We start from the raw sequence: 25,755 nt of genomic DNA, 5'->3' as shown, positions 1-25,755 counted from the left end.
TTCTCAATCCTTCTCTCATCTCTAACAAAAATGCCACACATACATGTAGTTGTGAGAGGCAAAGTCTTCTTTACACTCACCACCAGGGGGCGTAGGGGAGCACAAAAGCCTCACAAACCTGCTCCAGGCTCCTGCCTCCTCCAGGGCCCGAATCCCCCGCCTTCCCAGGAATCCTAACCTGGTCTGAGAAGGGGCATCACAAATAAGCTGGCACTCAGTTGTGTACTAAAAGGATCGCTAATGCTCCCTTTAAAAGACTTTCACTTCTACGCCATCTCTAACAGGGCTACGCAGGTCTCCATGAGATCGCACTTTTTTGGTCCAGTGCTTCCCGGGTCTTTCCCTGTTCTTTGCCCGCACTCCCATTTCAAATCATCTATGAGTCAAGAGTCTCTCCCAGGCAGGTGAATCACTCCCCACTAATAAGCGAGCGGCTTGGGGGAGATGTGTTAACTGTTTCAGGCTACTTGGGTACCTTTCAGTGCAGACCGCTTCAGGCCAGAAAACCTCGCTCCTACCTCGTTCACACTGATGAATTTAATCGGTAGCCAGCAGCCAGGGGAGCTGATGTGGAAGATGCTCTAAGAAGCATCCCCAATTAGCAAGCCTCAGCCAGAAACTACCTACAGAGAGTAGGAGGCCCAAGGGGGAGGCAGCCCACTCCTCATTATTCCTGTAGCAGGAAGGGACTTCCAGACGGGACTCCAGAGGTGATGGAAAGTCGGGGAGGCACAAAAGCAGCAAACAGCGGAAGGAAGTGCCAGCAGCTGAGGCTCGGCAGCCAACAGCCACGACATTCAGCAATCTCAGTGTGACAAACAACACCTGTAGCGTGCTGAGCATGACTGGGGCTCCTCAGACAGATCTGACACCGCTGTGTACCAGGAATCCCACCCATAGCTGCACACACACACACAACAGAGACACGGATGGACACGGGGACACACACACCCTCAGTGATGACTTAGCACCTCACTGCCAGGAGTATCTTCTGTAACAGATATATGCATGTGTACATACAGCTCATGCACACACATCAGCACCCACTGCCTGCTCTGCTACGTGACAGTACCGGGAATTCCCCTGTGAATTACCCAAGAAACAAAGCCGGGGCCAGTGAGCAGCCGGTCTTAGCTTCCTTCACAAGCCCATCACCAGCACCTAGTGTTTCCTCGGACTCAACACGCAATTCTCCCCTCTCTGGCCCCTCCTTTAGAAATGAAATCCATGCTGGTTTTCTAAATCAGTCTGTAAACAATCCTGAGTCAACTCCTTGGGTCATTTTCTTGGGGCTCATTCACTCTAGCTCTAGAATGAAGGAATGGGGGTAGGGTAGGGAAGACACACCCCATTTGATCTTATAAACCAGTAAAGATTAATGGGAAAGTGTTTAAAAAAAAAAATCACAAAGAAGCTCCCCACTCAGTGGCAGTTTTGCACATATGTACAATGAGTTTACCAGCCCATAAATATTTTTAACCAACACAACCTCATGCTGTGGTGTGTACAAGGATCTGACAGTATATGACTGGCTATCATTTCTTGCTCTGGGCAAGCGTTCGCCTCTTTGCATCTTCTTCTCTAAGTCACTATAAGGTGTCAGTGTCAATCATTACCCTCTCCAGGTCCTGCCGCAGGTGCGTGAACAGCTGCAGCCTCCTAAACAAGACATCCTGCTCCCGCTTGGCTAGATTGTCCTCTTCGTCTTTCTTTGGGGTGATCAGGGGCTTGTTGAAGTTGACCTTCCTCTTCAGCTTCCAGTACTGGTACAGGAAATCCACTACTTCCTCAGGCAGCCGCAGAGCCCTGGCAACATCCAGCAGGTTGACGAAGGTGTAGAACTCATCCTCCAACTGCTGCAGCTTCTGCTTACGGACACTCACCCGGTGGGCCTCCTCCCGGTTCTGCTCAAGGCTGGCAAAGGGCTCCAGCGGATTCCGGGGGGAACACTCAGGGGCCCCATTCTCCTGTGCAGCCCCCTTGCCAAGACTCTCCTCAGGTTTCCTATGTGAGCTGTGCTTTGGGCAATAGGACTTGAACTTGACTTCATCATTCTCTGCTAAGATGGTCTTCATCTCCAGGCCCCGGTCAAAAGCACAAGTCACATGGAAGGCCGTGCGGCAGTTCTTCACAGAGCACTGGTAAGAACACACAAAGAATATGATAATAGACCGTTATAGAGCAACCATGGCGGAAGACCCGCAGTGCTAGGCACCCATGTACACACGCACAGAGAAGAGCCATGCTTCAAGAATGTGCTGTGACAGGAAAGTTGTACGTGGATTAACCCTGGAAGATCATGTCATGTTTTGAAAGAGGTAAGGCTTGGGATTTTTTTGTAGAGATGAGGTCTCCCTATGTTGCCCAGGTTGGTCTCCAACTCTTGGGCAAAAGAGATCCGCCCATCTCAGCCTCCCAAAGTGCTGGGATTACAGGCGTGAGCCACTGCACCCAGCCAAGTCTTGGAATTTAAGGGCCCTCTTCAAACGAAAGGTTTAATCAACCAAACCCTAACTTCCTCGGAAAAGTAACTACATCCAAATCCCATCTTGAAGCAGACATATTATACAAATAACATGTGTAGAGGAAGGAGGTGTGGCACTACGATCATATTCAAAAGAATTTGTACTCAATATGCAAAGTCCACTTTCGTTTTATTACGGATTTGAGCTCTTTGGTGTAAACTCGAGTAAGAACCTTCTTGGGAAGAATGACTGCTACTCACAGTTTGAACACAAATCCTCATTCTGACTCCCCAGCCAGGAAGAGTCCCAACACAAGTGAGAAAATGAACAGTGCACTTCCTTGAAGCAGCACCAAGGAGAAACTGAATAAAAACCCCGAAGAATAGGAGACGAGGAATCCAGCACAGGAAAGGTGGGGAAAGGTCTTCACACTTGTGAAGAAGCTTCACCAGATGCATGGAGGGCTCTGAGCCCTGAGATCTGTGCACGCCGCGCCTGGCCACTGAAGAGAGGCAGAACCATGAAAGACCCTTCCCATGGGTCACAGGGAGGTCAACCTAGAGGCCAGCTGTCAGCCACCTATACAGAAGAACACCTCCCCCTCACTGCCTAACAGAGCCACAATTTAGTGCCTTTGATCCAGACAGCAAGTCTCTGGTGTAGCAGGAGCAAAGTGATTCACTCCTCCTCCACTGATCTCGCTGAGCAAATCCCTAGAAGGTGGTTCCTCATGGTGACTGAAGCCAGTCCCTGAAAAGCAGCACTGCATTGTGTGAGGCCAAGTGATCCCCAGGGCATGCCAGGGGCTGCACAGAGCTGTAGAATTCAGTGGCTTCAAGCCAACTGAGAAGTTGAATTCAACTCATTCAACAGATCCTGAATCACATCACCACGGATGGCAGAGGCTAGAGCTAAGGATTTCCCCCTAATCATTTCAGTATTTAAGAGGAAACTCGCTGCCAGCCAGGCTTTCTTCCATTACTATGAGGTCTTTTTTACTGAGAAGAGGAGAAAATCCAGCTCCCTTCACCATTCCACCCTTACAAACACCTCAACCACACAGACTGACATAAATCTGTGTTTTCTCTATAAATAACCTGAATTCTAAGAAATGTGTGAAATCAGCTTTGGTGGCAGAACACACACACACGCGTGCGCGCGCGCGCACACACACACACACACACACCTGGCCACTGTCATGAGAAGACAAAGTGTCTTCCCTTGTAGCACACAGCCAAGTGGGAAGCAAAAGTGGGAACAGATGACTGAGACACTATCTGTGTTTGGCTTAAACTACACTTAACCCAAGTGCTCTAACCCTAAAGAGAAATGAACTGCAGCAGAATATTTATACAGGACTTTGTAAAAACGCCAAATGGCCTTCCTCTGGGTTTTCCCATTCAGGTTGACTCAGCAAACAGATGTTTCAGAAACGTAAACCAGAGCCTTCACAGCTGCAGACATTTCAGAGAGGAATTCTTTTAATAAAATCAATCCATTCTGTGAAGATATGAAAAATCATCAGCCTTCTTTGGCCTCTTCTTTAGATTAATGTTCTGGGAAAAAGAGGTCAATGGCAACAAAAAAGCCATTATATCATCTCTCTTCAAAAGGGAAACAAAGATCCCATTCGCCCACCTCTTTTAAACATTAATTATGGACCAGGATTGGCATACTCAGGAAAGGGCATAAATCCTACGCTCAGAACACCAGGGAACGTGGTCTGCTGCAGCCTGTTTCCTGCCAGTGCACACGTGCATACGCATACTTACACATGCATACTCACACACATACACATGCATACACATACACAAATGCATACACATATACACACGCATACTCACGCATTTTTATGCACACATACATGCATACACACATGCATACTCATACAAGCATACTCACATGCATACTCACACATACACGCACTTGCATACACACATATGCACTCACACATACGCATACTCACATGCATATTCACACACACATACATTCACACGCATACTCAAATACACATTAATGCATACTCACAGCATACACATGCATAACCAAATACACATGCATACACACATACACATGCATAATCCCATGCATACTCACACCCCCACACACACTCACATTTGCATGCTCACACACACACATCACACATACACATGCATAATCACATGCATACTCACACCCCCACACGCACTCACATTTGCATGCTCACACACACACGCATAATCACACATACGCATGCATAATCACATGCATACTCACACCCCCACACGCACTCACATTTGCATGCTCACACACATACGCATAATCACACATACGCATATTCACACACACTCACACTCACACATGCATACACACACACACTTAAGTACATCAGCTCCCTGCCCTTTTCTCTTCCTTCTCCACTCTTCCCTCCTCCTTCCCCAATCCAACTCGGGTCAGAGGCGTTTGTCATGTATTCACATGCCAAAAATATCTCCACTATTTCAAGGTCCCCAGCCAAATCCTACCAGCTGTCTCATGACCCACCCTCCAAATATTTCTGTTATATTTTGGATTCTTGAATACCAGTCGAAGTGATAAAGAAGAAAAGTAGAAGCACTTGGCTTGTTAAGAATATTAAAAAATTGGCCGGGCGCGGTGGCTCACGCCTGTAATCCCAGCACTTTGGGAGGCCGAGACGGGCGGATCACGAGGTCAGGAGAGCGAGACCATCCTGGCTAACACGGTGAAACCCGTCTCTACTAAAAAAGTACAAAAAACTAGCCGGGCGAGGTGGCGGGCGCCTGTAGTCCCAGCTACTCAGGAGGCTGAGGCAGGAGAATGGCGTGAACCCGGGAGGCGGAGCTTGCAGTGAGCTGAGATCCGGCCACTGCACCCCAGCCTGGGCGACAGAGCGAGACTCCGTCTCAAAAAAAAAAAAAAAAAAAAAAAATAGCCAGGCACGGTGGCTCAAGCCTGTAATTCCAGCACTTTGGGAGGCCAAGGTGGGTGGATCATGAGGTCAGGAGTTCGAGACCAGCCTGGCCAACATGGTGAAACCCCATCTCTACTTATACAAAATGAGATACAAAAATACAAAATGAGAATTGGTCGGGCATGCTGGCGTGCGCCTTAGCTACTCAGAAGGCTGAGGCAGGAGAATTGCTTAAACCCAGGAGGCGGAGGTTGCAGTGAGCCGAGATCATGCCACTGCACTCCAGCCTGGGCAACAGAGTGAGACTGTCTCAAAAAAAGAAAAAAGAAAAAAAATTTTTTTTTTTTTTTTTTTTTGAGACGGAGTCTCGCTCTGTCGCCCAGGCTGGAGTGCAGTGGCTGGATCTCAGCTCACTGCAAGCTCCGCTTCCCGGGTTTACGCCATTCTCCTGCCTCAGCCTCCCGAGTAGCTGGGACTACAGGCGCCCGCCACCTCGCCCGGCTGGTTTTTTGTATTTTTAGTAGAGATGGGGTTTCACCATGTTAGCCAGGATGGTCTCGATCTCCTGACCTTGTGATCCGCCCATCTCGGCCTCCCAAAGTGCTGGGATTACAGGCTTGAGCCACCGCGCCCGGCCAAGAAAAAATTTTAAAACCACCTTCCCAAAAGAAGTATTTATCAGCCAAAATACAAACTGACTTTGCCAAATGAGGTCATTTCTTTAAAACCCATGGCTGACAGTATGACTATGCTCTTGGAGCTTATGCCTGTGCTGAGCTGCTGTGTTTTCTGCATTGAGAAAGAAGCCATCCCAAAACAGTGCCTCTGCTCCCAGAGTTCAATGAGGAAACCAAGGAAGAAGAGCCTGGGGCCTGTGCTGGTACATCCCAAAAGATCCAAACTTAGCCTGAAGGGCCCCCATCAGCCACACACAGCACTGCAGGTCTCTCTAATCCTGACTGGCAAGATGTCAATAATGTGACACCTAAAAATGAACTCCTCAGGTAGGGTCTTAGACCATGTGAAAAACAGTATGCCATCTATATTCCCTCCTTAATTCCCCTATCTCAAGACATCCTATGCTTGTCTGTACCTGGATATGCAAAAGCAGACAGGCAACATGTTTACACACAGGTGTGCATGCACTCTCTAGCTCAGGCTCTCTCTCACACACACACACACGCATGCACGCACACGAAGTGCCATAAAGAATCAGACAACCAGATGATGTTCCAATCGGCTGACAGCATACACAGGAGCTCCTCACAGATGCCCATCTACCCAGGCTGTGTTCAAAGAGTCTTTGTTTTTCCAAATGCAAATGCATCAGCATGTCCCCTTGATTACTAACAGTTGTGCGCGCACCACGGAAACCTGCAATCTCAGGAGGCCACCACAGAGCTGGGCCAGGGTCTGCAGCTACACTCAGTGACTGCAGGTGGGAGGGTGGCCAACTCTCAAATGCCATGTCAAGGAACTTCTCACTAAGACTCCTAGGAGGCGTTGGCCTATGGAAAGAAGCTGCGATGTTAGACTTTGGGCAGAAAGAGGGTAGCGAGAGACAAGAACCGCCTCACAGTTCAGGGGAACTTCTGAACTACCCTGTGACTGTGAAAGCTTGGGTTCTGGTTACACCAGATACAGTTAAAGGTGTGCGAACTGGGGATGGAGTCACCCCTTGGGAGCCTCGACCTGCTTCCTGGATTCTAGTCCCCTCTCCAAACCCTTCACAGAGCCTTCCCTCACTTGCTCCCCACCACACAGGAAAGGAAAATGAAGCCATTCTTAGGAAGCTAATTACCTGTATAGAGGCCCCAAACTTCTCATTGCAGAGGCTGCACACTAGCGCCCACCGACTGCTGGGAATATGTGACACCTTGGTGATGGGCTCCATCTTCTCTGGGCTGCCAATGCTCACCTAAAGGTCCGAAAATAGCAAGACAGGGTGGCACAGGTCATCAAAGGCTGAACATGAATGTCACAAACTAAAAGATCCATTACTTTCCTACAACTCTCCTACCAGACAGTGGCAAGGGGCACTCACTCACCTGGAACAAAGCAAACCCTTACTTTAAAAGCCTCAGAACAGCCCCAGTGCCAACTGAGCCCAGAGCCCAGTCCCCATCTGACAGACATCCCTGTTTGTGAAAAACACTTAGATAACTGAGTTTTCACTTCTCACCAGAGCGTCTGATGACAAACACTCATGTACCAGGACAATGCCATCTATAATCTCTAGCCCATGACAAATCGGTCAAGACTAAAAATCCATCTTAAATATATTCAAACAGGTTGTCAACAACAGGGTAAGTAAATATAACCTGTTTTTAATCTCTCGCCAAAGAAAACCATTTTCTTCAGTCTGAAACATGACTACGTTCAAGATGGGAAATTACAAAGATAAATAAGGTATTAATCTGCATTCAGCCTGGATCACCAAATTGTATCCCATCAATACCAAACCACGAGACCCAGTGCTACCAAGACCCGAATCATGAAACCTCAATCCAAATCATCCTCAAATGATTTTCCCTGGGAGGAAAATGTACCAAAATCACACCCCAAAAATGCTGGAATTTGAATTGCAAATTATATTAGTCAAGGTCTGAGACCAGAAATAAATTAGACCAGACCTGAAATTTAAAAGGTTGAGGCTGGCCAGGCATGGTGGCTCACGCCTGTAATCCCAGCACTTTGGGAGGCCGAGGCGGGTGGATCACAAGGTCAGGAGATCGAGACCACAGTGAAACCCTGTCTCTACTAAAAATACAAAAAAACTAGCCAGGCGTGTTGGCGGGCGCCTATAGTCCCAGCTACTTGGGAAGCTGAGGCAGGAGAATGGCGTGAACCCGGGAGGTGGAGCTTGCAGTGAGCTGAGATCATGCCACTGCACTCCCGCCTGGGCGACAGAGCGAGACTCCGTCTCAAAAAAAAAAAAAGGTTGAGGCACAATAAGAGTTTAAATAAAAATGACCAAAGTATGACTAAGAGTGGTTTTTTTTTAACCATGGTGGTGCCTCATGTACAGCTTGCCACACACAGGACATACAGCTGATCCCTGGGGAATGGCACGCCCAGGCCACAGCTGGTTAAGTGCTGCGGGTCTGCTCCCGGGAGCGAGGGTCGCGATAGGAAGGCTCACTGTGATGGAAGGGTGAGGCGAAGTTTGCCCACCACAAACTTACAGTCCCAAGTGACTGCTGCTTCCAGCTAACATTTCCACAAATTGACATTCCATGACAAGATGACAGTGTGCTTAAGATTCAGTTTTTTCCCCAAGGAAAAAGGTAGCAATTAAAAGGTGTCTTTTTACTCATCAGCTACAACGCTGCCTATTTATGCATGGTTCTCCACCCACCCACCGAATACCAGTTAAAAGCCAGGATCTTCTGAACTAAGGTGCTATTAAAAACCATGCTTGACCAGGCACAGTGATTACAAGCATGAGCCAACACTTTGGGAAGCCAAGGAAAGAGGACCACTTGAACCCAGGAGTTTGAGACCAGCCAGGGCAACAAAGAGAGATCCCTTCACTACAAAAAATAAAAAATAAGCTGGGCCTGGTAGCACATGCCTATAATCTTAGCTACTCAAAAGGCTGAGGTGGGAGGATCACTTGAGCCCAGCAGGTCAAGGATGCATTGAGCCATGATCCAGCTCACCGCACTCCAGCCTGGATGACAGAGTAAGACTCTGTCTCAAAAAAAGTAAAAACAACAAAAAAGATCCACACTTACCTCAGGGATCCATAGAGCACAGCTGACGTGGACCCACTTGGTTCCGCTACGCGTGGGCTTCATAGCTCCACCCTTCTTCGGACACAGCAGACATTTTGGCTGAACCCCCAGGGCACATGTCCGGCACAGCCAGCTTCCCTCTGGCACCTTGAGGATTCCATAACAGGCCTGTGATCCACAGCACACCCCAGAGGAATAGAGAGAAAGAGAAAATATTATTTTTCCCATTATATCTATTCATTTTAAAACACTTAGAAAGATTTTAACAGAACTACCACCAAAGTAGAGACACTCCCATAGCTTCCTGGCTATGAATCCTCTCCCCTTAGGAAAAATGCCAGGCAGCCTCACAGTAGCATTTAGGAGGTATGTGAGCTCTGCTGATACAATACATATTTACTTAGCAGAGGGTGGTCCTGGAAACTACTTGAGGACAGAAAGGTTTATGTGAAATCCGCTTTGCTGTGTTGCCGCAGAAACCCATCCATACCAAGTTTCTAAATATTGAGCAGTAAGTCCTCAAAACACTCCACAGGGCTCCGTGAGAGAAGCTATTCTTCTACTTTCCTGACAGAGGTGGGATACAGAGTGTGGAGAAAAAGCACACAGCAGTTGAGAGAATCTCCCAAAGCTGCTGAATGAGATGGCAATGGGAACGGGAGAGAAGCAAGCACACTCCCTAGGCTAAGCAAACTCCACACCAACTAGATCCCAGTACTCTCCCAGTGGACACGACAGGGCAGAAAAAGAAGACCTTTTACACAGAGAGAATGTCATCTCCTTAGCTGATATTTAAAACAAATTCAGCCTTTCAGAAATGGAGACAAAAAATAATTTAAATTAAAAAATAAAACAAAGCCTGTTTTGTACAAGATGGCAAAATTACACAAGATGGCATAAACTACAGAAATCAAGGCTTTTACAACTAAAGTAATTAAGACAGTTCAAAGACAAAAAAGGTTAATGTTAAGTAAGTGAATAAATAAAAACCACGATGGTACCAGGAGCATATTCAGAGAGCCCTTTAAAACCCCAACTGTTCAGAACTTTGTCCTTAAATGACCTGGAAGTCAGGAAGTCGAGAGTCACAGTAGCATAGCTCTAATTCTTCAGACAGAAAAAACACAGCCACTATGCAATCTGAATCCCACGACGATGCAAAGAGGAAACCACAAGGATGAGAGTTAAGCAAAGAAAAGTCACACTTCAGATGGACGCCTCGGAGCACTGTGTCAGGGCCACGAATAAGCTACTGTCAATGCAGACTTACTAGAAAAAAAATTTTAACAGAGTTAAGTGACACTATAAAGGTTTCAAAATACTAAAGGTCTGTATCAGATATTCTACAATCACAACTGAAGGAAGGAATTTTTTTTACTGGAAAAGCAGGTCTAAGCTAATTTAGGAGATTACATAAAGTATGCCTTAAAGATAAACCATGAAGGATTTCTCAAAGGAAAAATGAAGTAAATGTTGAGGAAAAAAGACAAGGTGATAGGGCAGAAAGAACAGAAGGTGAAGAAGGGGGCATCCAAAAGCCTTAAGTTACAACTCTGCCACACGCCCGCTGTGAGAGCTTGCACAACCCTGCCCTGACATCAGTTAACTCACTGATAAAACAGGGGTTGACCAGTTTTCAAGCAGAACGCTTTTTTTCAAAAAAATTTTTCATGGGGAAAAAAAAATAGCAAGTTAAGACAAGAAAAAGATTGAGAAGTCAGCCAAGTAAATACAAGAAGCACCAGCAACCAAAAATCAACTGGTCACCAGGGTGCTCATGTCACAGAACAAAGCCACCACAGGAATTCTCACTACTGTAAGGAGATTTCCCAGACAGTGTGAGATCCAGAGCAACAGACGGCAATGACTGAAGCAGGAGTCGCAGATCTCCCTGTCAAAGAACCAGGACTGGGCCACAGCTGGGGAGGTCTTCAGACAGAGGGAAAGCCTAAGAGGTCACAAATTATGAAGCAAAGGGTAATCAAGAACTTCATGGAGCAAACGTGCTGCTTCTTCCCAAGAAGTCACCAAGCACCTATTCCATACAAGTCTTTCTTTTAAGTGTGCTTTAAATCTCAGCATCAACAGGTGAATTCAAAGAAAGTACTTCAGGATAGCCTTTTAAATCCTAAGAATATACGTGGGCACATGTCCCCGCCCAAATCCAAATTTCTTCATTACTGCATTAAAAACTAAATAAAAAAGAAAAGAGGCACTGAGATTGTCATAAACTTTTTAAGTTACCAAACGCCCATCCTCCTGAAATCTAAGCAAGCAACCACCAAAACTTACTGTCCTCTTTTTTAAGGCAGGAAATCGCCTTCAAGAAAAGGGGCTGCTTTCCTCTCCTTTAACAGCTCAGCTTATACTCTAACCCATGTTCACCAACACAACAGGCAAAGTGTGTCCTCGAAAAGACACGCTGAAGTCCTAACTCCAAATATCTAAAAATGTGACCTTCTTTAGAAATAGTCATTGCAGATGTAATTATTTAAGATGAGCTCACTGTGAAGTAGGGTGGGTCCCTAGTCCAATACGACTGGTGCCCTTCTAAGAAGACTGCCATGTGGGCCGGGCACGGTGGCTCACACCTGTAATCCCAGCACTTTGGGAGGCCAAGGCGGGCGGATCACAAGGTCAGGAGATCGAGACCAGCCTGGCCAACACAGTGAACCCCATCTCTACTAAAAATACAAAAAAGAAATTAGCCAGGTGTGGTGGCACACTCCTGCAGTCCCAGCTACTCGGGAGGCTGAGGCGGGAGAATCACTTGAACCTGGGAGGCAGAGGTTGAGCCAGGACCACTGCACTCCAGCCTGGGTGACAGAATGAAACTCCATCTCAAAAAATTAAGAAGAAGACCGCCATGTGAAGACAGAGACATAGGGAGAACACACATGATGACGAAGGCAGCCGCAAGCCAAGGAATGCCCAAGATTGCCCAAATCACCATAAGCTACAAAGAGGCAAGGAACTGCATGTTTCAGAGGAAGCACAGCACTGCCACCACCTCAATTCTGGACTTCTAGTCTCCAGAACCACAAGACAATACATTTTTGTTGTTTTAAGCACACACAGTCTGTAGTGATTTTTCTGTTACACAGGGCAGCTGTAAGAAACTAATACAGCACACTAACCACCTTTTCAAAGGTTTGTTTTCTCAGTGTTCTTAATACCTAAACTTAGGCATTACGGTAGGACAGAGGGGGCTCATACATTCTTTTTAAATAAACTTGACTTCTATGGATAAGAATAAAACACTATGTGAAGAAAGACGATTTCCACAGAGGGTGCTATCCTTCTGGCTGCAAAAGCAGAGGATATATTTCAATCACTGTAAGAACCTACCAGGGAAAAAGAAAGTCTATAGGGCACATTTCTTTAAATTGTAGAAAAACAGACCCCATTCAGAGGAAGAATCCTGGACTCCAGGCATACACTCCCACAGCAGACAGGCTCATGTCCCAGGTTTCTTCGTTCTGGCCTCCCTGCCCCACATACCTGGTGCACACAGATGTTGCATTTGTCACAGAACACCATCTCATTGCCATCCTCACCGTCAGGGGACTGGCAGACATCACAGACAACATCTTCGTCATATTCGATCCCCAGGCCTTCCTCAGTCTCTATGGCATGATTCATATTGTCGTAGCATCGCTGCTCAAATTCCTCTAGGACCCTCTCCATGGTGTATTCATCTAGTTCAGGCATTCCTAAAGTTAAAAATGCCACAAACCCATTTTAATAAATCCGTATTAATAAATATTACAAAATAGTTCTGGTTTATTTATACTTAAAAAAAATGTACAATGAATAAACAATAGTCTGATAAATAAATCCATCACTGGCCAGGCGCGGTGGCTCACACCTGAGCCCAGGAGCTCAAGGTCAGCCTGGGCAACATAGTGGAACCCCATCTCTACAAAAAATATGAAAATTAGCCAAGTGTGGTGGCACACACCTGTAGTCCCAACTACTCAAGAGCCTGCAGTGGAAGAACTGCTTGAGCCCAGAAGGTTGGGGCTATAGTGAGCCATGACTGTGCTACTGTGATCTGGCCTGAGTGACACAAGACCCTGTCTCAATCAATCAATCAACCCATTGATGCATCCATCCCTGAGGGCCCCAAAATTTTTTATTAAATCCTTATCAGATCCTTCTAAGAAACAATCTTCAAAGGGGAGAGTCTTCCAGGAAACTGTTATGTTCTTGTGGTCAGGTAGTAAAGATGCAGTGTAGTAAATGGGAAAGCAAAAGGTAAATTTTAAAAGGATTCAAGGATATTAAATACATACATTGTTGAATACGACATTTCATTATACTCATTACACATAACAACTAACACGTAAGGGACTTCAAAACCATGACCTCAGATATGGTTTGGATGTTTTTTAACATTTGCCTTTCTTGGTAGGTAAAACAGTTCTCTCAAAACAGATTACACTTTGGATACTCTAATATTTTTAAATGATTTACCCCTCCTCATACTCTGACTTCTACAAAGTTGAAAAACATAGTTAACCAAATGCAAAAAAAGACTGAAACACCAGGTACAGTGGCTCACATCTATAATCCCAGTACTTTCGGAGGCCGAGGCAGGTAGATCATTTGAGGTCAGGAGTTCAAGACCAGCCTGGCCAACAGGGTGAAATCCTCTCTACTAAAAATACAAAAATTAGCCAGGCATGGTGGTAGGTGCCAATAATCCCAGCTACTTGGGAGGCCGGGGCAGGAGAATCACTTGAACTCAGGAGGTGGAGGTTGCAGTGAGCCAAGATTGCACCCCTGCACTCCAGCCTGGGCCACAGAGTGACATTTCATCTCAAAAAACAAAGAAAAAAAAAGATCAGTAACAGCTAAGACAAACATCTTTAAGCATGTGTTCCATTTATGTTATAAAATTACAAAATTAGGCCAGGCGTGGTGGGTCACCCCTGTAATCCCAGCACTTTGGGAGGCTGAGGCGGGCAGATCACAAAGTCAGGAGTTCGAGACCATCCTGGCTAACACGGTGAAACCCCTTCTCTACTAAAAATACAAAAATAAATTAGCCAGGCGTGGTGGCGGGCACCTGTAATCCCAGCTACTCGGGAGGCTGAGGCAGGAGAATGTCGTGAACCTGGGAGGCGGAGCTTCCAGTGAGCTGAGATCACGCCACTGCACTCCAGCCTGGGCGACAGAGTAAGACTCTGTCTCAAAAAAAAAAAACAAAAAAATTACAAAATTAACCCTGCCAATGTATTCAACAGTATCTTCAAATATGGATTAGCCCAGTTCTTATTATTTAAACCATTCATAAATGCCAAGAGTCTTTGGGCTGAGTCCTCTGACTTCACACAGGACACCTAGATTCTAGTCAAGTGCATTACACTGGTCTTTATAATGTGCTTACAACAAAGCAGAAACTGTGTATCTTTGAAGCTAAAATTTAGTATCCAGTTCCAAAAGATCTCTGAGAAATCCTGAACACATGCCATAAAACCACCTTGTGGCCTGCTAATGTTCTGGCCATTAATACCTAAAGCAGGATCAAGAAGAAGGAAATCTATTTTGTCTATAAAAACACCTGAGTAGGCCGGGCACGGTGGCTCAAGCCTGTAATTCCAGCACTTTGGGAGGCTGAGACAGGTGGATCACGAGGTCAGGAGATCGAGACCATCCTGGCTAACACGGTGAAACCCCGTCTCTACTAAAAAATACAAAAAACTAGCCAGGAGAGGTGGCGGGCGCCTGTAGTCCCAGCTACTCTAGAGGCTGAGGCAGGAGAATGGCATAAACCCAGGAGGCGGAGCTTGCAGTGAGCTGAGATCCGGCCACTGCACTCCAGCCTGGGCAACAGAGCGAGACTCCGTCTCAAAAAAAAAAAACAAAACACCTGAGTAACTGAGTAAGTAGAAAATAACACGATGCTCAGCTCAGTCTACACTGTCACTCCCATTCAACAGGATGGTGAGCCTAATGGCAGGACAAGCATCTACTGCAAGCCACACTCTATGCTAGGTTCCCTGGAAAGACACAAAAGAAAAGATCTTGGCCCTTTCAAGGCTGTGAAATTCACCATGACCAAAGATCTTGTGAATTTTTTTTTTTTTTTTTTTTGAGAGGGAGTCTGGCTCTGTTGCCCAGGCTGGAGTGCAGTGGCACGATCTCAGCTCAATGCAAGCTCCGCCTCCCCGGGCTCAAGGGATTCTGCTGCCTCAGCCTCCTGAATGGCTGGGACCACCACACCCAGCTAATTCTTGTATTTTTAGTAGAGACGGGGTTTCACCATGTTTGCCAGGCTGGTCTTGAACTCCTGACCTCAGGTGATCTGCCCACCTCGGCCTCCCAAAGTGCTGGGATTACAGGCATGAGGCAATGAGCCCAGCTGATCTTGTGATTATTTACTATGTCCTAGATTACAATACACAGCCCTTGCCACCACTTCCCCACCGTGTACCTACAGTACAAAAGCTAATTAATCCTCATAGTTTTTCACACTGATCCCAGACTTGACTCCATTGTCTTGTTCATCAAGACGCTCAAGGCAACCCTTAGCAATCAGGACTGGCATGTGAAATGAAACCTACGCACCATCCCAGTCTCAACACCGTGAGATGCAAGTACATGACATGCAGAAGCTCCAACCTCTACATACACTAAAATGAGCTTGCAGAAAAGAAGCTGAGAAGGGCTGGGCACTCAGCTAATGTGAGGCTTCACTGAAGGAAAGCCAGGACATAGACAAACAGGAGGGAAAAAGAACTCCAGGTTTGCAGCATGACATAAGGAAAATCACTCAAGTTAAAACACGTGTGATGTGCTTGGAAATGGGGAGCATGCCTGGAAAAGTGTTCATTTAGAGAAGCAGCAATCCACAGCTGAAGAAGGAATCTGAATGGTGTCGCAGAAAAAAAAACACTAGAGCAAGTAACTGGAGTATGCCCTTTTGTCACTTAGTCCTGGACTTCAGCTTCCTTAAGGTAAGTGAATGAGGGAGTTAGATCAGAGCGGACATGGGAATCCCTGGTGCCTAAGCCGAGGAGCCCTGCTTCCACTCTGAATCCATCTCAGCACATCTGACACAGCCAAACAGGCTGAGCTCTAAGGCAGGGCTGTCATTCTGACTAACTGAAGCTATGATGGAGATGCCTTCAACTGGCAATAAGGAGCTTTTTGCTACTCACCTACCTGCCTAAAATACGTTTCTATTCATTATTGGTTAATAAAATAATATAATACATGGTCTCTCACCCATTTCCTTAAATTCTTCATTGGTCAGTTCCAGCCATGCAGCATCCATGTCATTGAGGTCATAGCGACACACACTGTCAGCCAGCGTCCGGATGTCCACATAGCCCAACTCGGGAGGCTCTGAGCCTGATGACACGATGTACTTCTTGGGCCTGATGAACATGAGGGATTTCTCTTCAGACACAACCCTACATAACAAAAAACAAGGCAGCTAGGTTACCCTTTCAGTCACAGACAATGAAGTATGCCACAAGGCCCCAGGTGTCGCTTCCTCTTCCAACCCTCAGAGCCACAGGTCGTCACTAGAGGCTGAAAACCTGAATGTCACTGCTAATAAAACCTTAACTAGAAGTTGTTAAAGTCTGTGAACAGGAAATAGATATGAATGAAAACACTGAAGAAGCCTTCAAATCTGCTTCCCAGGACACTGCTGTGCCCTGCCCACCACCTCTGACCACTCTGGCCTGCAGCCAACACCAAAACACACTGACCCTTACATTTCAAGAGTTAATCACTTTCCCTTAACCAGACCTGCCCATCTCTGCTGGAGGCCATTAGAACCAGGGCACCACACAGGCAGGGCAGGCACAGCAGACTCTGAGAACCAGAGGGAGATACCCGCCAACACTGACACCTCACAAAAAAAAGCTGGAGAGAGGGAAAAGAAGATTAGGCCTTGGGCTGGGCACGGTGGCCCAAGCCTGTAATCTCAGCACTTCGGGAGGCTGAGGCAGGTGGATCATTTGAGGTCAGGAGTTTCAGACCAGCCTGGCAACACAGTGAAACCCCATCTCTACTAAAAATACAGAAATTAGCCTGGTATGGTAGCGCACGCCTGTAATCCCAGCTACTTGGGAGGCTGGGGCAGGAGAATCGCTCGAACCCAGGAGGCAGAGGTTGCAGTGAGCCAAGATTGCAACATTGCACTCCAGCCCGGGCAACAGAGTGAGACTGTCTCAAAAACAAACAAAAAAAAAGGAATTAGACCTCGGCCATTATCAACAAATCTAAGAATCAAGAGTCCCAGCCAAGAGGCAGACTGACTCTCCCAACATATACCTATGATCCCAGAAACAAAAGCACAAGTTTCTTCTCCTCCTGATACTGCCACACACTCTCCCCCAACCTTTAACACCTGGAGTGGTGCTTTCCAACTCACCCCACTCAAAATAAGACAGCATGCGCGAGAAGATCAAATCACTCCCAACTTGGACCAGAAAAGGCCATCTTCCTAATCACAGGCCCCAGGCCTCAACAAAGTCCTTCCACATCTGCATTTCTGCAGTTTAAATTACTGTCAACAGGCTGCCCAGAGTCTGTCAGAGTACCTTCATCACCCTTATATTATGGGAGTGATTTTATCTACATGACGCTGAGATGGACAAACTGAAGGGATTTATTTCTCCTACTCAACCAAGAGCAGGGATCCAACTGAAAACTTCCACAAGCTGTATTAATGCTCACTTCTGTCCTGGTTCCCCACTGAAAGTGAAGCATTCAGCAAGTGACTCCTAGGCTGGGGCTGCCAGTGCTGAATCAGGTGGTGCTACATCTCAGACACAGGCTCTGAGGCAGATACCTGGTCTGCCCCGCAGAGCCCCGTGACCGCTCCATTCCACAGGTCCCGATTCTAGCCTGTGGGGGCCATCCTGGCACTTCTGATTGGTCACCTAAGCCTGAGTAAGACAGGGGCATATGTCACCACTGGATAGACGCCCCAGAGATCCCAAAATGACAACTCAAATTTGATCATCTTAAGTGCCCAAAACAAGAGACACAAAGTAGGTGACGGCCAGGAAGCAAGTTCAGTCATGACTCAGCGTGGAGAAAGACACTGTTTCGCAAAGCAGCAGCCAACTGATGATGGCCGAGAAGCCAGGTGCCAGCTGAGCACAGAGGGCACTCAATCCTCCCTCCTAAGAGGACTCTCCAGGTGGCACGAAGCAGGGCAGTGAGGAAATGAGTAAACAGCTGCAACCTGATTGTGAGGAGAGTCGGCAGGGACTCAGCCCTGAGGGATCTTTAAAGTCAGTAAATTCAGAGAACGCACCCTGAGAACAATGTGACCAGTCAAAATAAATCCCTCCAAAACTCCCCTCTCCACAAACCCTAACTGGCAGGTCTGGTCTCCTCACACCTGTCCTCCTCCAAAGGCGGAGGCAACTACACACTTCTCTCCAGGAGAGTCACTCTCCAGAGTGAACATGGAGGGCAGGAAAAGAGGATGAAGACATGTGAACACCCAAATTTTCCTCCCCCAGCCCATCACTTCCCAGGATGTCTTGGAATTTGCCTTCCTCTCATAAGACAGCAGCACCTCCCCACAGTGGTGGCTGTAATGTTAAGTATGGAGGCTCATGGCCCTCAAAACCACTACCCTGTATGCCTGAAGTGTGCTGCTCCTACATTTCTATTTCCACTTGAGGCCTCATGATATTTTATTGCTAACTCAGAAATTGTCTCTTCTCAGATGCCTGCTGTCAGGGAAGAAGAGCGAGGGTGGGTGGAGAGGCGTCTGCCCTCAGGGCATCTCTACCTGGCCACAGGCTGAGGGATGGTCCCTGGGCTCACGGGCACCTGGACCCCTTTTTCCCATTCCTGTCTCCAGGGATCTGCCAACACATAGTACTCATCCGGATTCAGCTGGTAGGAGTCATGCAACTTCATGGCAGTGATCAGGTCTGTCCTAAACACCTGGAAAGGAAGAGAAAGGGACACTGACATTTGATATTTGCATTCTTATTCAGAGTGCTGGCAGCTGCAATGTAACCATGGAGCTGCCATGTAACAAGGTCACTGTATCAACATAGAACAAGCCTGACCTATTACAGAAAACCTTTGCCTGACACGCCTTTTACCTCACTCAGGCATGGGGGGTGGCAGTGCTGAGGGAACCCTGTCCTCTCACTGCCTCAGTCCATAGTGTCCACAACAACTTCAACAAAAAAATCTCTGAAAAATGTCTCTCAGTTCACCAAAAGGGCTGCTGAAAACATGTACCTGGAAATCTCTGAAGGGAGATACTGCACTCAAGGGTGCTCTAGAAATACAACTGCACTAGGCCGGGCGTAGTGGCTCAAGTCTGTAATCCCAGCACTTTGGGAGGCCGAGCTGGGTGGATCACGAGGTCAGGAGATCGAGACCATCCTGGCTAACACGGTGAAACCCTGTCTCTACTAAAAATACAAAAAACTAGCCGGGTGAGGTGGCGGGCGCCTGTAGTCCCAGCTACTCTAGAGGCTGAGGCAGAAGAATGGCGTAAACCTGGGAGGTGGAGCTTGTAGTGAGCTGAGATCCGGCCACTGCACTCCAGCCTGGGCGACAGAGCGAGACTCTGTCTCAAAAAAAAAAAAAAAAAAAGAAATATAACTCCACTAACCATGTAACAACTTCTTCAAGCCAAAACCCAGAACCGCCAGGGACTCATCTCCTGTGCTTTTTTGGTTTTTTGGTTTTTTGGTTTTTTTTTGAGATGGAATCTTGTCTGTCCCCCAGGCTGGAGTTCAGTGACACAATCTTGGCTCACTGCAACCTCTGCCTCCCGGGTTCAAGCTATCCTCCTGCCTCAGCACCCCTGAGTAGCTGAGATTACAGGTGCGTGCCACCATGCCCAGCTAATTTTTGTGTTTTTAGTAGAAACAGGGTTTCCTCATGTTGGCCAGGCTGGTCTCAAACTCCTGACCTCAAGTGATCCACCTGCCTCGGCCTCCCAGTGTGCTGGGATTACGAGCATGAGCCATGCTCCTGGCCAGGGACTCATCTTCTATAATGAGACTGCCCCCACCCAGGCCCTGCCTCCCAGGGCACCAGGGTTTATGGTATGGCAGCTGGTGAGGTCAAGGTCTGGGCTGGCCTAGAAAAATCTGGAAGAGAAGCAACCACAGGCCACTTGGTTGGATGGGCCTGCAAAGAACATGTTTGCACACCTTCACCTGGCATAAATTCTACCTGGGAAGAGTTATTTGTGGGGAAAGGAAATAGAGAAAGTCACTACCCTCTTCCCACTCTGCCAAAAACAGGCAGACCCAACAGTGCCCCTCTACAAAGAGAGCTCCCCAATTCCTTACCACAGGCCAAATGAAGGCAACCGCAGGAAAGGCAGCCCTCCCAGTGCCTATGCCACTGCAGACTCCTGGACCCCTGGCATTCATCCTTGGTCAATGAGGCCTGCCCCTGGGGTAGAGCGCAACACTGCCTCCCAGCCAGGGCTGCACAGCTGGCTCCCTCTCAAGCCTCGTCCTTGGCCCACTGGTGTCTAAGGCTGCATAAGAAAGCTCTGACCTTGGCATCAGGACCAGCCCAAAGTTGTGTTTGGCATCGAGCAAGCTTGCATCTGTAAGCTGTCCTGTCTGTTTACACAAGTCACAATGCTGAACTCTCTTTTCTCAGGACAGGGAGTTCTTTCTTGTGCTACTAAACACAGTTCACACATACGCCCGCTAATAGGTCCATATTTGTTTTTTCTGGGGGCTTTTCAGGCTGGTGATCACTTTAATAAACTTCACCATAATAAACTCTGAGGCAGTGTCTGAATAAAAAGGCCATTTCTCCTGCCTGCCATTTTCAATACGGACTATTCCCCAGTATGCCACTCCTCATTTCTAAAGACCTATTAACAAGCAAGAACTAGGCCATGCACCTCCCACAAAAATCACATGTAATACCAGGATCCTTCCCTTCAAGCACAGAGCCGCTGAAGCAGGTGCCCAGCCCAGTGGACACCAACTCCCTGGCCCCCAAGAGAAAAGTACTTTAAAACCTAAGAGATGGTCCTATATCTTCAAGAAGCCGATCAGGTAAAAACATATTCCAACTAAGTGGTATAAATGGAAAACAAAGGAGTCTGCCAAAAAAGAAAGAAAAATCAAACTGAAGCAGTGAAATGAAAAAAGGCAGCCTGCTATTCCTTTGCTCAAAGACTCAGTCAAGAACTGAAACAAACACCCTCAAATGGACGTCAACTCTGGAGTCTCTAGTAGAGTATGTTAGTGCCTTACATATAGTTTGGACTCAGGGTTGAGAAAAACATCTGGACCAAAATGTGGGGCTGGGACAAAGCCAGCACAGCGACCTGTGCTGCTGGGCCCCCTCCTCAATGCTTGGTGTCAGTGCCAGAAGCAGGTTTTGAACTCCACCACTGGGCACCAGCCTCCGTCACACCAGGTCACAGCTCCTCAGTCCCCCTTGTATTCCTGTGCTGAAGTAACAGGAGTTTAGTGTGAACATCAGAAAGGTATTTTGGGGGTTATGGACACAGCACAAGGAATTAAGAAATAAAGGGCAGCAGAGACGCTCCTGGGCAAAGAAAAGGAAGAGAGCATTAAAGGTTCAAAGGAAAAAAGGCCTGAAATAAAGTAAGGGGAGGAAGTAGCTACCTTCCCAAGCACATCTGATCTCATGCTAAAGTGCCTCCTGGGATGGTTTTCCACAATTCTAAAGGATGTAAACTACTTCCTCATGGAGGAAGCTATTCCACAACCAAATAACTTCTCCACTCCACAACAGGGCAGCCTTCTGACGTTCCCTATTAGAGCCTGGAAAGTTCTTCTGAGGAGTATCTGCCTCTGTGGAATAACTGCCTCTGCACTGCCATTACAGCATAAGGCTGTCTGTGAACTCATCCCATGAGAAGCAGCACAAAGCAAAGCATTCAACCAAAGAAACTCTTCCTATAATCTTCTCACTTGAAAACTGTGATAAAATAAAATGCTTTTTCTTCAATGATTTAAAGCCTGTCAAAGGTCTTTAGAATAAACAGACCTCAGGCCTTATAAGGGCCCCTAAACAAATACCAGCAGAAAGAAATGCACCTAAAAGCAACTTTAGATACACAGATAACAAAAGTTTGGGAGCAGAGGAAACATAAGATGAGAAAGAAATTGAGAAAGAGGGGGGAAAACCTTCAGCATAATCCCTAAAACAAAACTCCCGCAGTTACATTGGGTTGTTGCCAAATAAGCCACAAATTCATGGCTAAAACTAACTTGAGGCTGGCAGTGACTTAGCAGCAGCTGAACCCGCTGATCTCCTGGCCAGAGGAAAAGTTATTGGGAGCCAGAGATGGTACAACAGGAAAGGAAAAAAAAAATGTAATGAATAACAATAACACTTACTGAGCACTTTTTATGTGTTAGCAACTATTCACACGCTTTGCATGTATTAGCCTATGTGTATTAACCCACTTAATCCTCACAACAATCCTATGAGGTAGACACTTGTGTTCTCCCCATCTTACAGATTTGGAAACTGAGGCACAAGATTTGAATACTTTGCCCAGGACTGCACAAATAGACACCACTCAATTAGGTATATGGGGCAACATATATTCATGCACGGTCAGGCAAGCAGTCAAGAAGTACCTCCGAAGGCTTGCGATCTTCATGTCTGGAGCAGGAACTTCTCCTATGCTGGGATCGGGAATTCTGGGACCAAGTAGTTGACAGGCCTAAAGAAACAAACATCCAAATAAGAACCATTAAAAACTACAGGAGTTACTGAGTGTTCTTAGGGGTTTTCTTACCCAAACTCATCCCAGGCTCACCTCAGCACTGCACCATGAGACCACCTGTGATGCCCTCTTGGCTCTCACAGAGCTCTTCCACTTCCATCAGTTATTTCACTCTCATTTCTCATAAGCAGGCCTAATGTGCTCATTCTGTGCAGGGATGCTATATCAAGGACCGCACCCAAAAGGAGAAAGGACTTTTAAGAATACCATGCAGGTGTAGTCTTCACCCATAAGCCTGCACTGAAGAGGTTCAAAGTCTCATGCTGCTAAACACAAATTGAAAAAATAACAGGCCAGGGGTGGTGGCTCACGCCTGTAATCCCAATACTATGGAAGGCCAAGGTAGGTGGACTACCTGAGGTCAGGAGTTCAAGACCAGCCTGGCCAACTTAGAGAAACCCCACCTCTACTAAAAATACAAAAATTATCTTCGTATGGTGGCAGGCACCTGTAATCCCACCTTCTCGGCAAGCCGAGGCAGGAGAATTGCTTGAACCTAGGAGGCAGAGGCTGCAGCGAGCCGAGATTGCATCACCGCACTCCAGCCTGGGAGACAGAGCAAGACTCCGTCAAAAAAAAAAAAAGAAAAGAAAAAAGAAAACAAAAGAAAAGAAAAACATCTTACTGAGTTTTCAGGAAGCTTTCTAAAACACTTTTTTAAAAAAAGGTTTGACTCGACAAGGCATAAAAATTTAGTAATCCCTAGACAGGGAACCTCAGGCCTATGGGGTAGACGAAGTAGGTAGTATAGTGCCGTAAGTAGGGAGGATGGTAGGTAAACAAACTTAGTGAAGACTAAGGGGTCAACTGCCAAATAACCCCTAAAATTTGCTCCACTTTCCCAAAAAATGCCAATTGGCTCTGTTCTCTGCCTTTCTTACAAAGGGGGTCTACACCTATCATCTGGCCTCCCCCATAACACGGTACCTAACTGCTGCCTAACAGGATCTCCCAACTGCTGCCAAGTCTGAGCTCGTGTCTGCCCTGACACTTCTCAGCACCAGCAACTCCATCCTGTCTGAAATACTCCCTCAGCCTCAGTGGCAATTCTCTTTCCACTCTGTGGGCTCCTCCTCTCCATGTATCCCATCAACATGGGTTTCTCCTGAACTCTTTGTTCTTTTCTTGCTCCAAATGTTCTCCCCAGGGGGCGCTCACCCATGTCCACAGTCTTACCCAGCACACCCAGAGGAACCTGCCAGACCTACATTCCCAGACTAACCTCCCTTCCAAGCTCCAGATCCATTTTCACCTTCACATAAGACATCAACCCTAAGGTATTCCTTCTATCTATCTGTCAACTCAGCATTATAAAAACTGGGCTCAACATTTTACCCAAACCTGTTCTACCTCTTACATTCCTACTTTGATGTCTATTACCACCATTTCTACTTGACATCAGAAATCTAAGAGTCATCCTAGACTCCTCTCACTCAGGACACAATCAATGGCTGGGTCAATTCAACTTCCCAATAATTCCAGTCCCTTTTCTCCATCTCTGCCTCTGCCTCCTGTTAATTTGTTACAAAGACAACTTAAGTGCAAAACCTTCCACTTGTGGGTGCCGTACTGCTGCCAGAGATCTGAAAGAGCCCTAACACCCACATGTAGTATTTGTCCAACTTTCTGATAATTCACCTCCACCTCCTGTTTTTAATAATCATCACCCCAATTCTGAATACGTACTGTACCATTTTCCAAAAATTAACAAAATCCAGAAAAATAAAAGCCAAAGGTTAAGGTTAGCTGCCATTCTTCCGGTGAAATCATTTGTCACTCAGACAGGAAGCTCTTATCTCTACAGATTCCACAGACAGGAACAGAGAATCAAAGCACCCTTAAAACCTTGGGGACCTTAAGAAATAGATTCTGCACATAAGCCTATCATCAGATTTGCAATGACCAAGACCAAATGGGATTGCCACGCTTCCCTGACAGGGACAACGTCGGCACTACCCTTGAGCACCAGTTCTGAGGCTCATTACTAGGTCAACTGACTGACTGCTGTTCCGCCAGCAGAATCAGCAGAACTGGACCTCCCGCTGGTGGCCCCATGGCATTTCAGTAAATGTTTTAGAAAATTATTCTTTAAATAAATACTAAGTGTGCCTCTTTAGACTCTAAATGAACAAGAATATTTCACCCCCACACCGAAAGAAATATTCTGGGCACACTGGGGTGAGCCCAACCTGCAGAAGTTCTAAATCTGGTCATTACTGGAAAGAAAGAAGACAGATGCCAACTTAGGAACCTGGAGATGAAGGTGGCTGGGTGGCTCCTAGGGTCTATAAAGAGGCCTCTCTTTCTCCCTCTTGTCCTGGAGGCCATCCTCCAGCTGGTCCACAGCCTGAAAGAAGAGAGGAGGAAAAGCACACGCAGTGTCTGGATGGAATTCCCAGAAGGTTTGGGGAAGGAAAGAAAAGCAGAACAAAAAGGGATGATCCTCCTCTGCTTTGAATTACTATGGAAAAGGTTATAAATGATAAGGAACGAAGCCAGAAATTTAGATAATCACTCCATTGCTATACTTTAAAAATTAACATGAACTTGGGAGAAGAGGGTCTCCAGAGTCAAATACTTTCAGAGTTAAAGCAGAAACAACAAATTTGTTCACTCTCAGGTTTTCTGACCCTCTTGTCTCTTCTTGAGGAACTGTCAGGATCCCTCCTAAGTAGTTTCCAAGGTTCCCAGGAAGCTTGCAGCTTTGCTGGCATAGAACACAACCCAAATAATGACACTCATTTGAAAGCTTTTCCTAGGACTGCTTTTATAAATCCTGAAAACTGCTGTCTACGCCACATTTGCTTTTAAAAACAGAGATACAAAGATGCTACATACTTGGTATCCAATAGTAATAACCAAGAGAAACTCTAGTCCACCCAAAAATAGTCTGTTCCTTTT

At 46.6% G+C, this 25,755-nt stretch overlaps 1 protein-coding gene across 16 annotated transcripts in view; it reads right to left on the bottom strand.

Moving 5' to 3' along the window:
- The window catches only part of JADE1 (jade family PHD finger 1), a 67,976-nt gene that overhangs the window by 11,748 nt on the left and 30,473 nt on the right, over window positions 1-25,755 (bottom strand). For 12 of the 16 annotated variants that reach the window (XM_005555913.4, XM_045392870.3, XM_005555912.4 and 9 more), the window contains 7 exons: window positions 22,706-22,791; window positions 18,883-19,040; window positions 16,347-16,534; window positions 12,615-12,826; window positions 9,114-9,281; window positions 7,178-7,294; window positions 1,617-2,138 (listed from right to left, as the gene is read on the bottom strand). In XM_005555913.4, coding sequence (XP_005555970.1) covers window positions 1,617-2,138; window positions 7,178-7,294; window positions 9,114-9,281; window positions 12,615-12,826; window positions 16,347-16,534; window positions 18,883-19,040; window positions 22,706-22,791 — 1,451 coding nt within the window. Of the gene's footprint in view, window positions 1-1,616; window positions 2,139-7,177; window positions 7,295-9,113; window positions 9,282-12,614; window positions 12,827-16,346; window positions 16,535-18,882; window positions 19,041-22,705; window positions 22,792-22,887; window positions 23,015-25,755 lie in introns of all 16 variants that reach the window. The other 4 variants (XM_065545467.2, XM_065545469.2, XM_065545470.2 and 1 more) reach the window with 1 other exon arrangement.

This window comes from Macaca fascicularis, chromosome 5 (assembly GCF_037993035.2).
Source record: "Macaca fascicularis isolate 582-1 chromosome 5, T2T-MFA8v1.1".
Classification (NCBI taxonomy): domain Eukaryota; kingdom Metazoa; phylum Chordata; class Mammalia; order Primates; family Cercopithecidae; genus Macaca; species Macaca fascicularis.
Note: the sequence above shows the minus strand (reverse complement) of the source record. Positions and strands in the feature narration are given on the sequence as shown.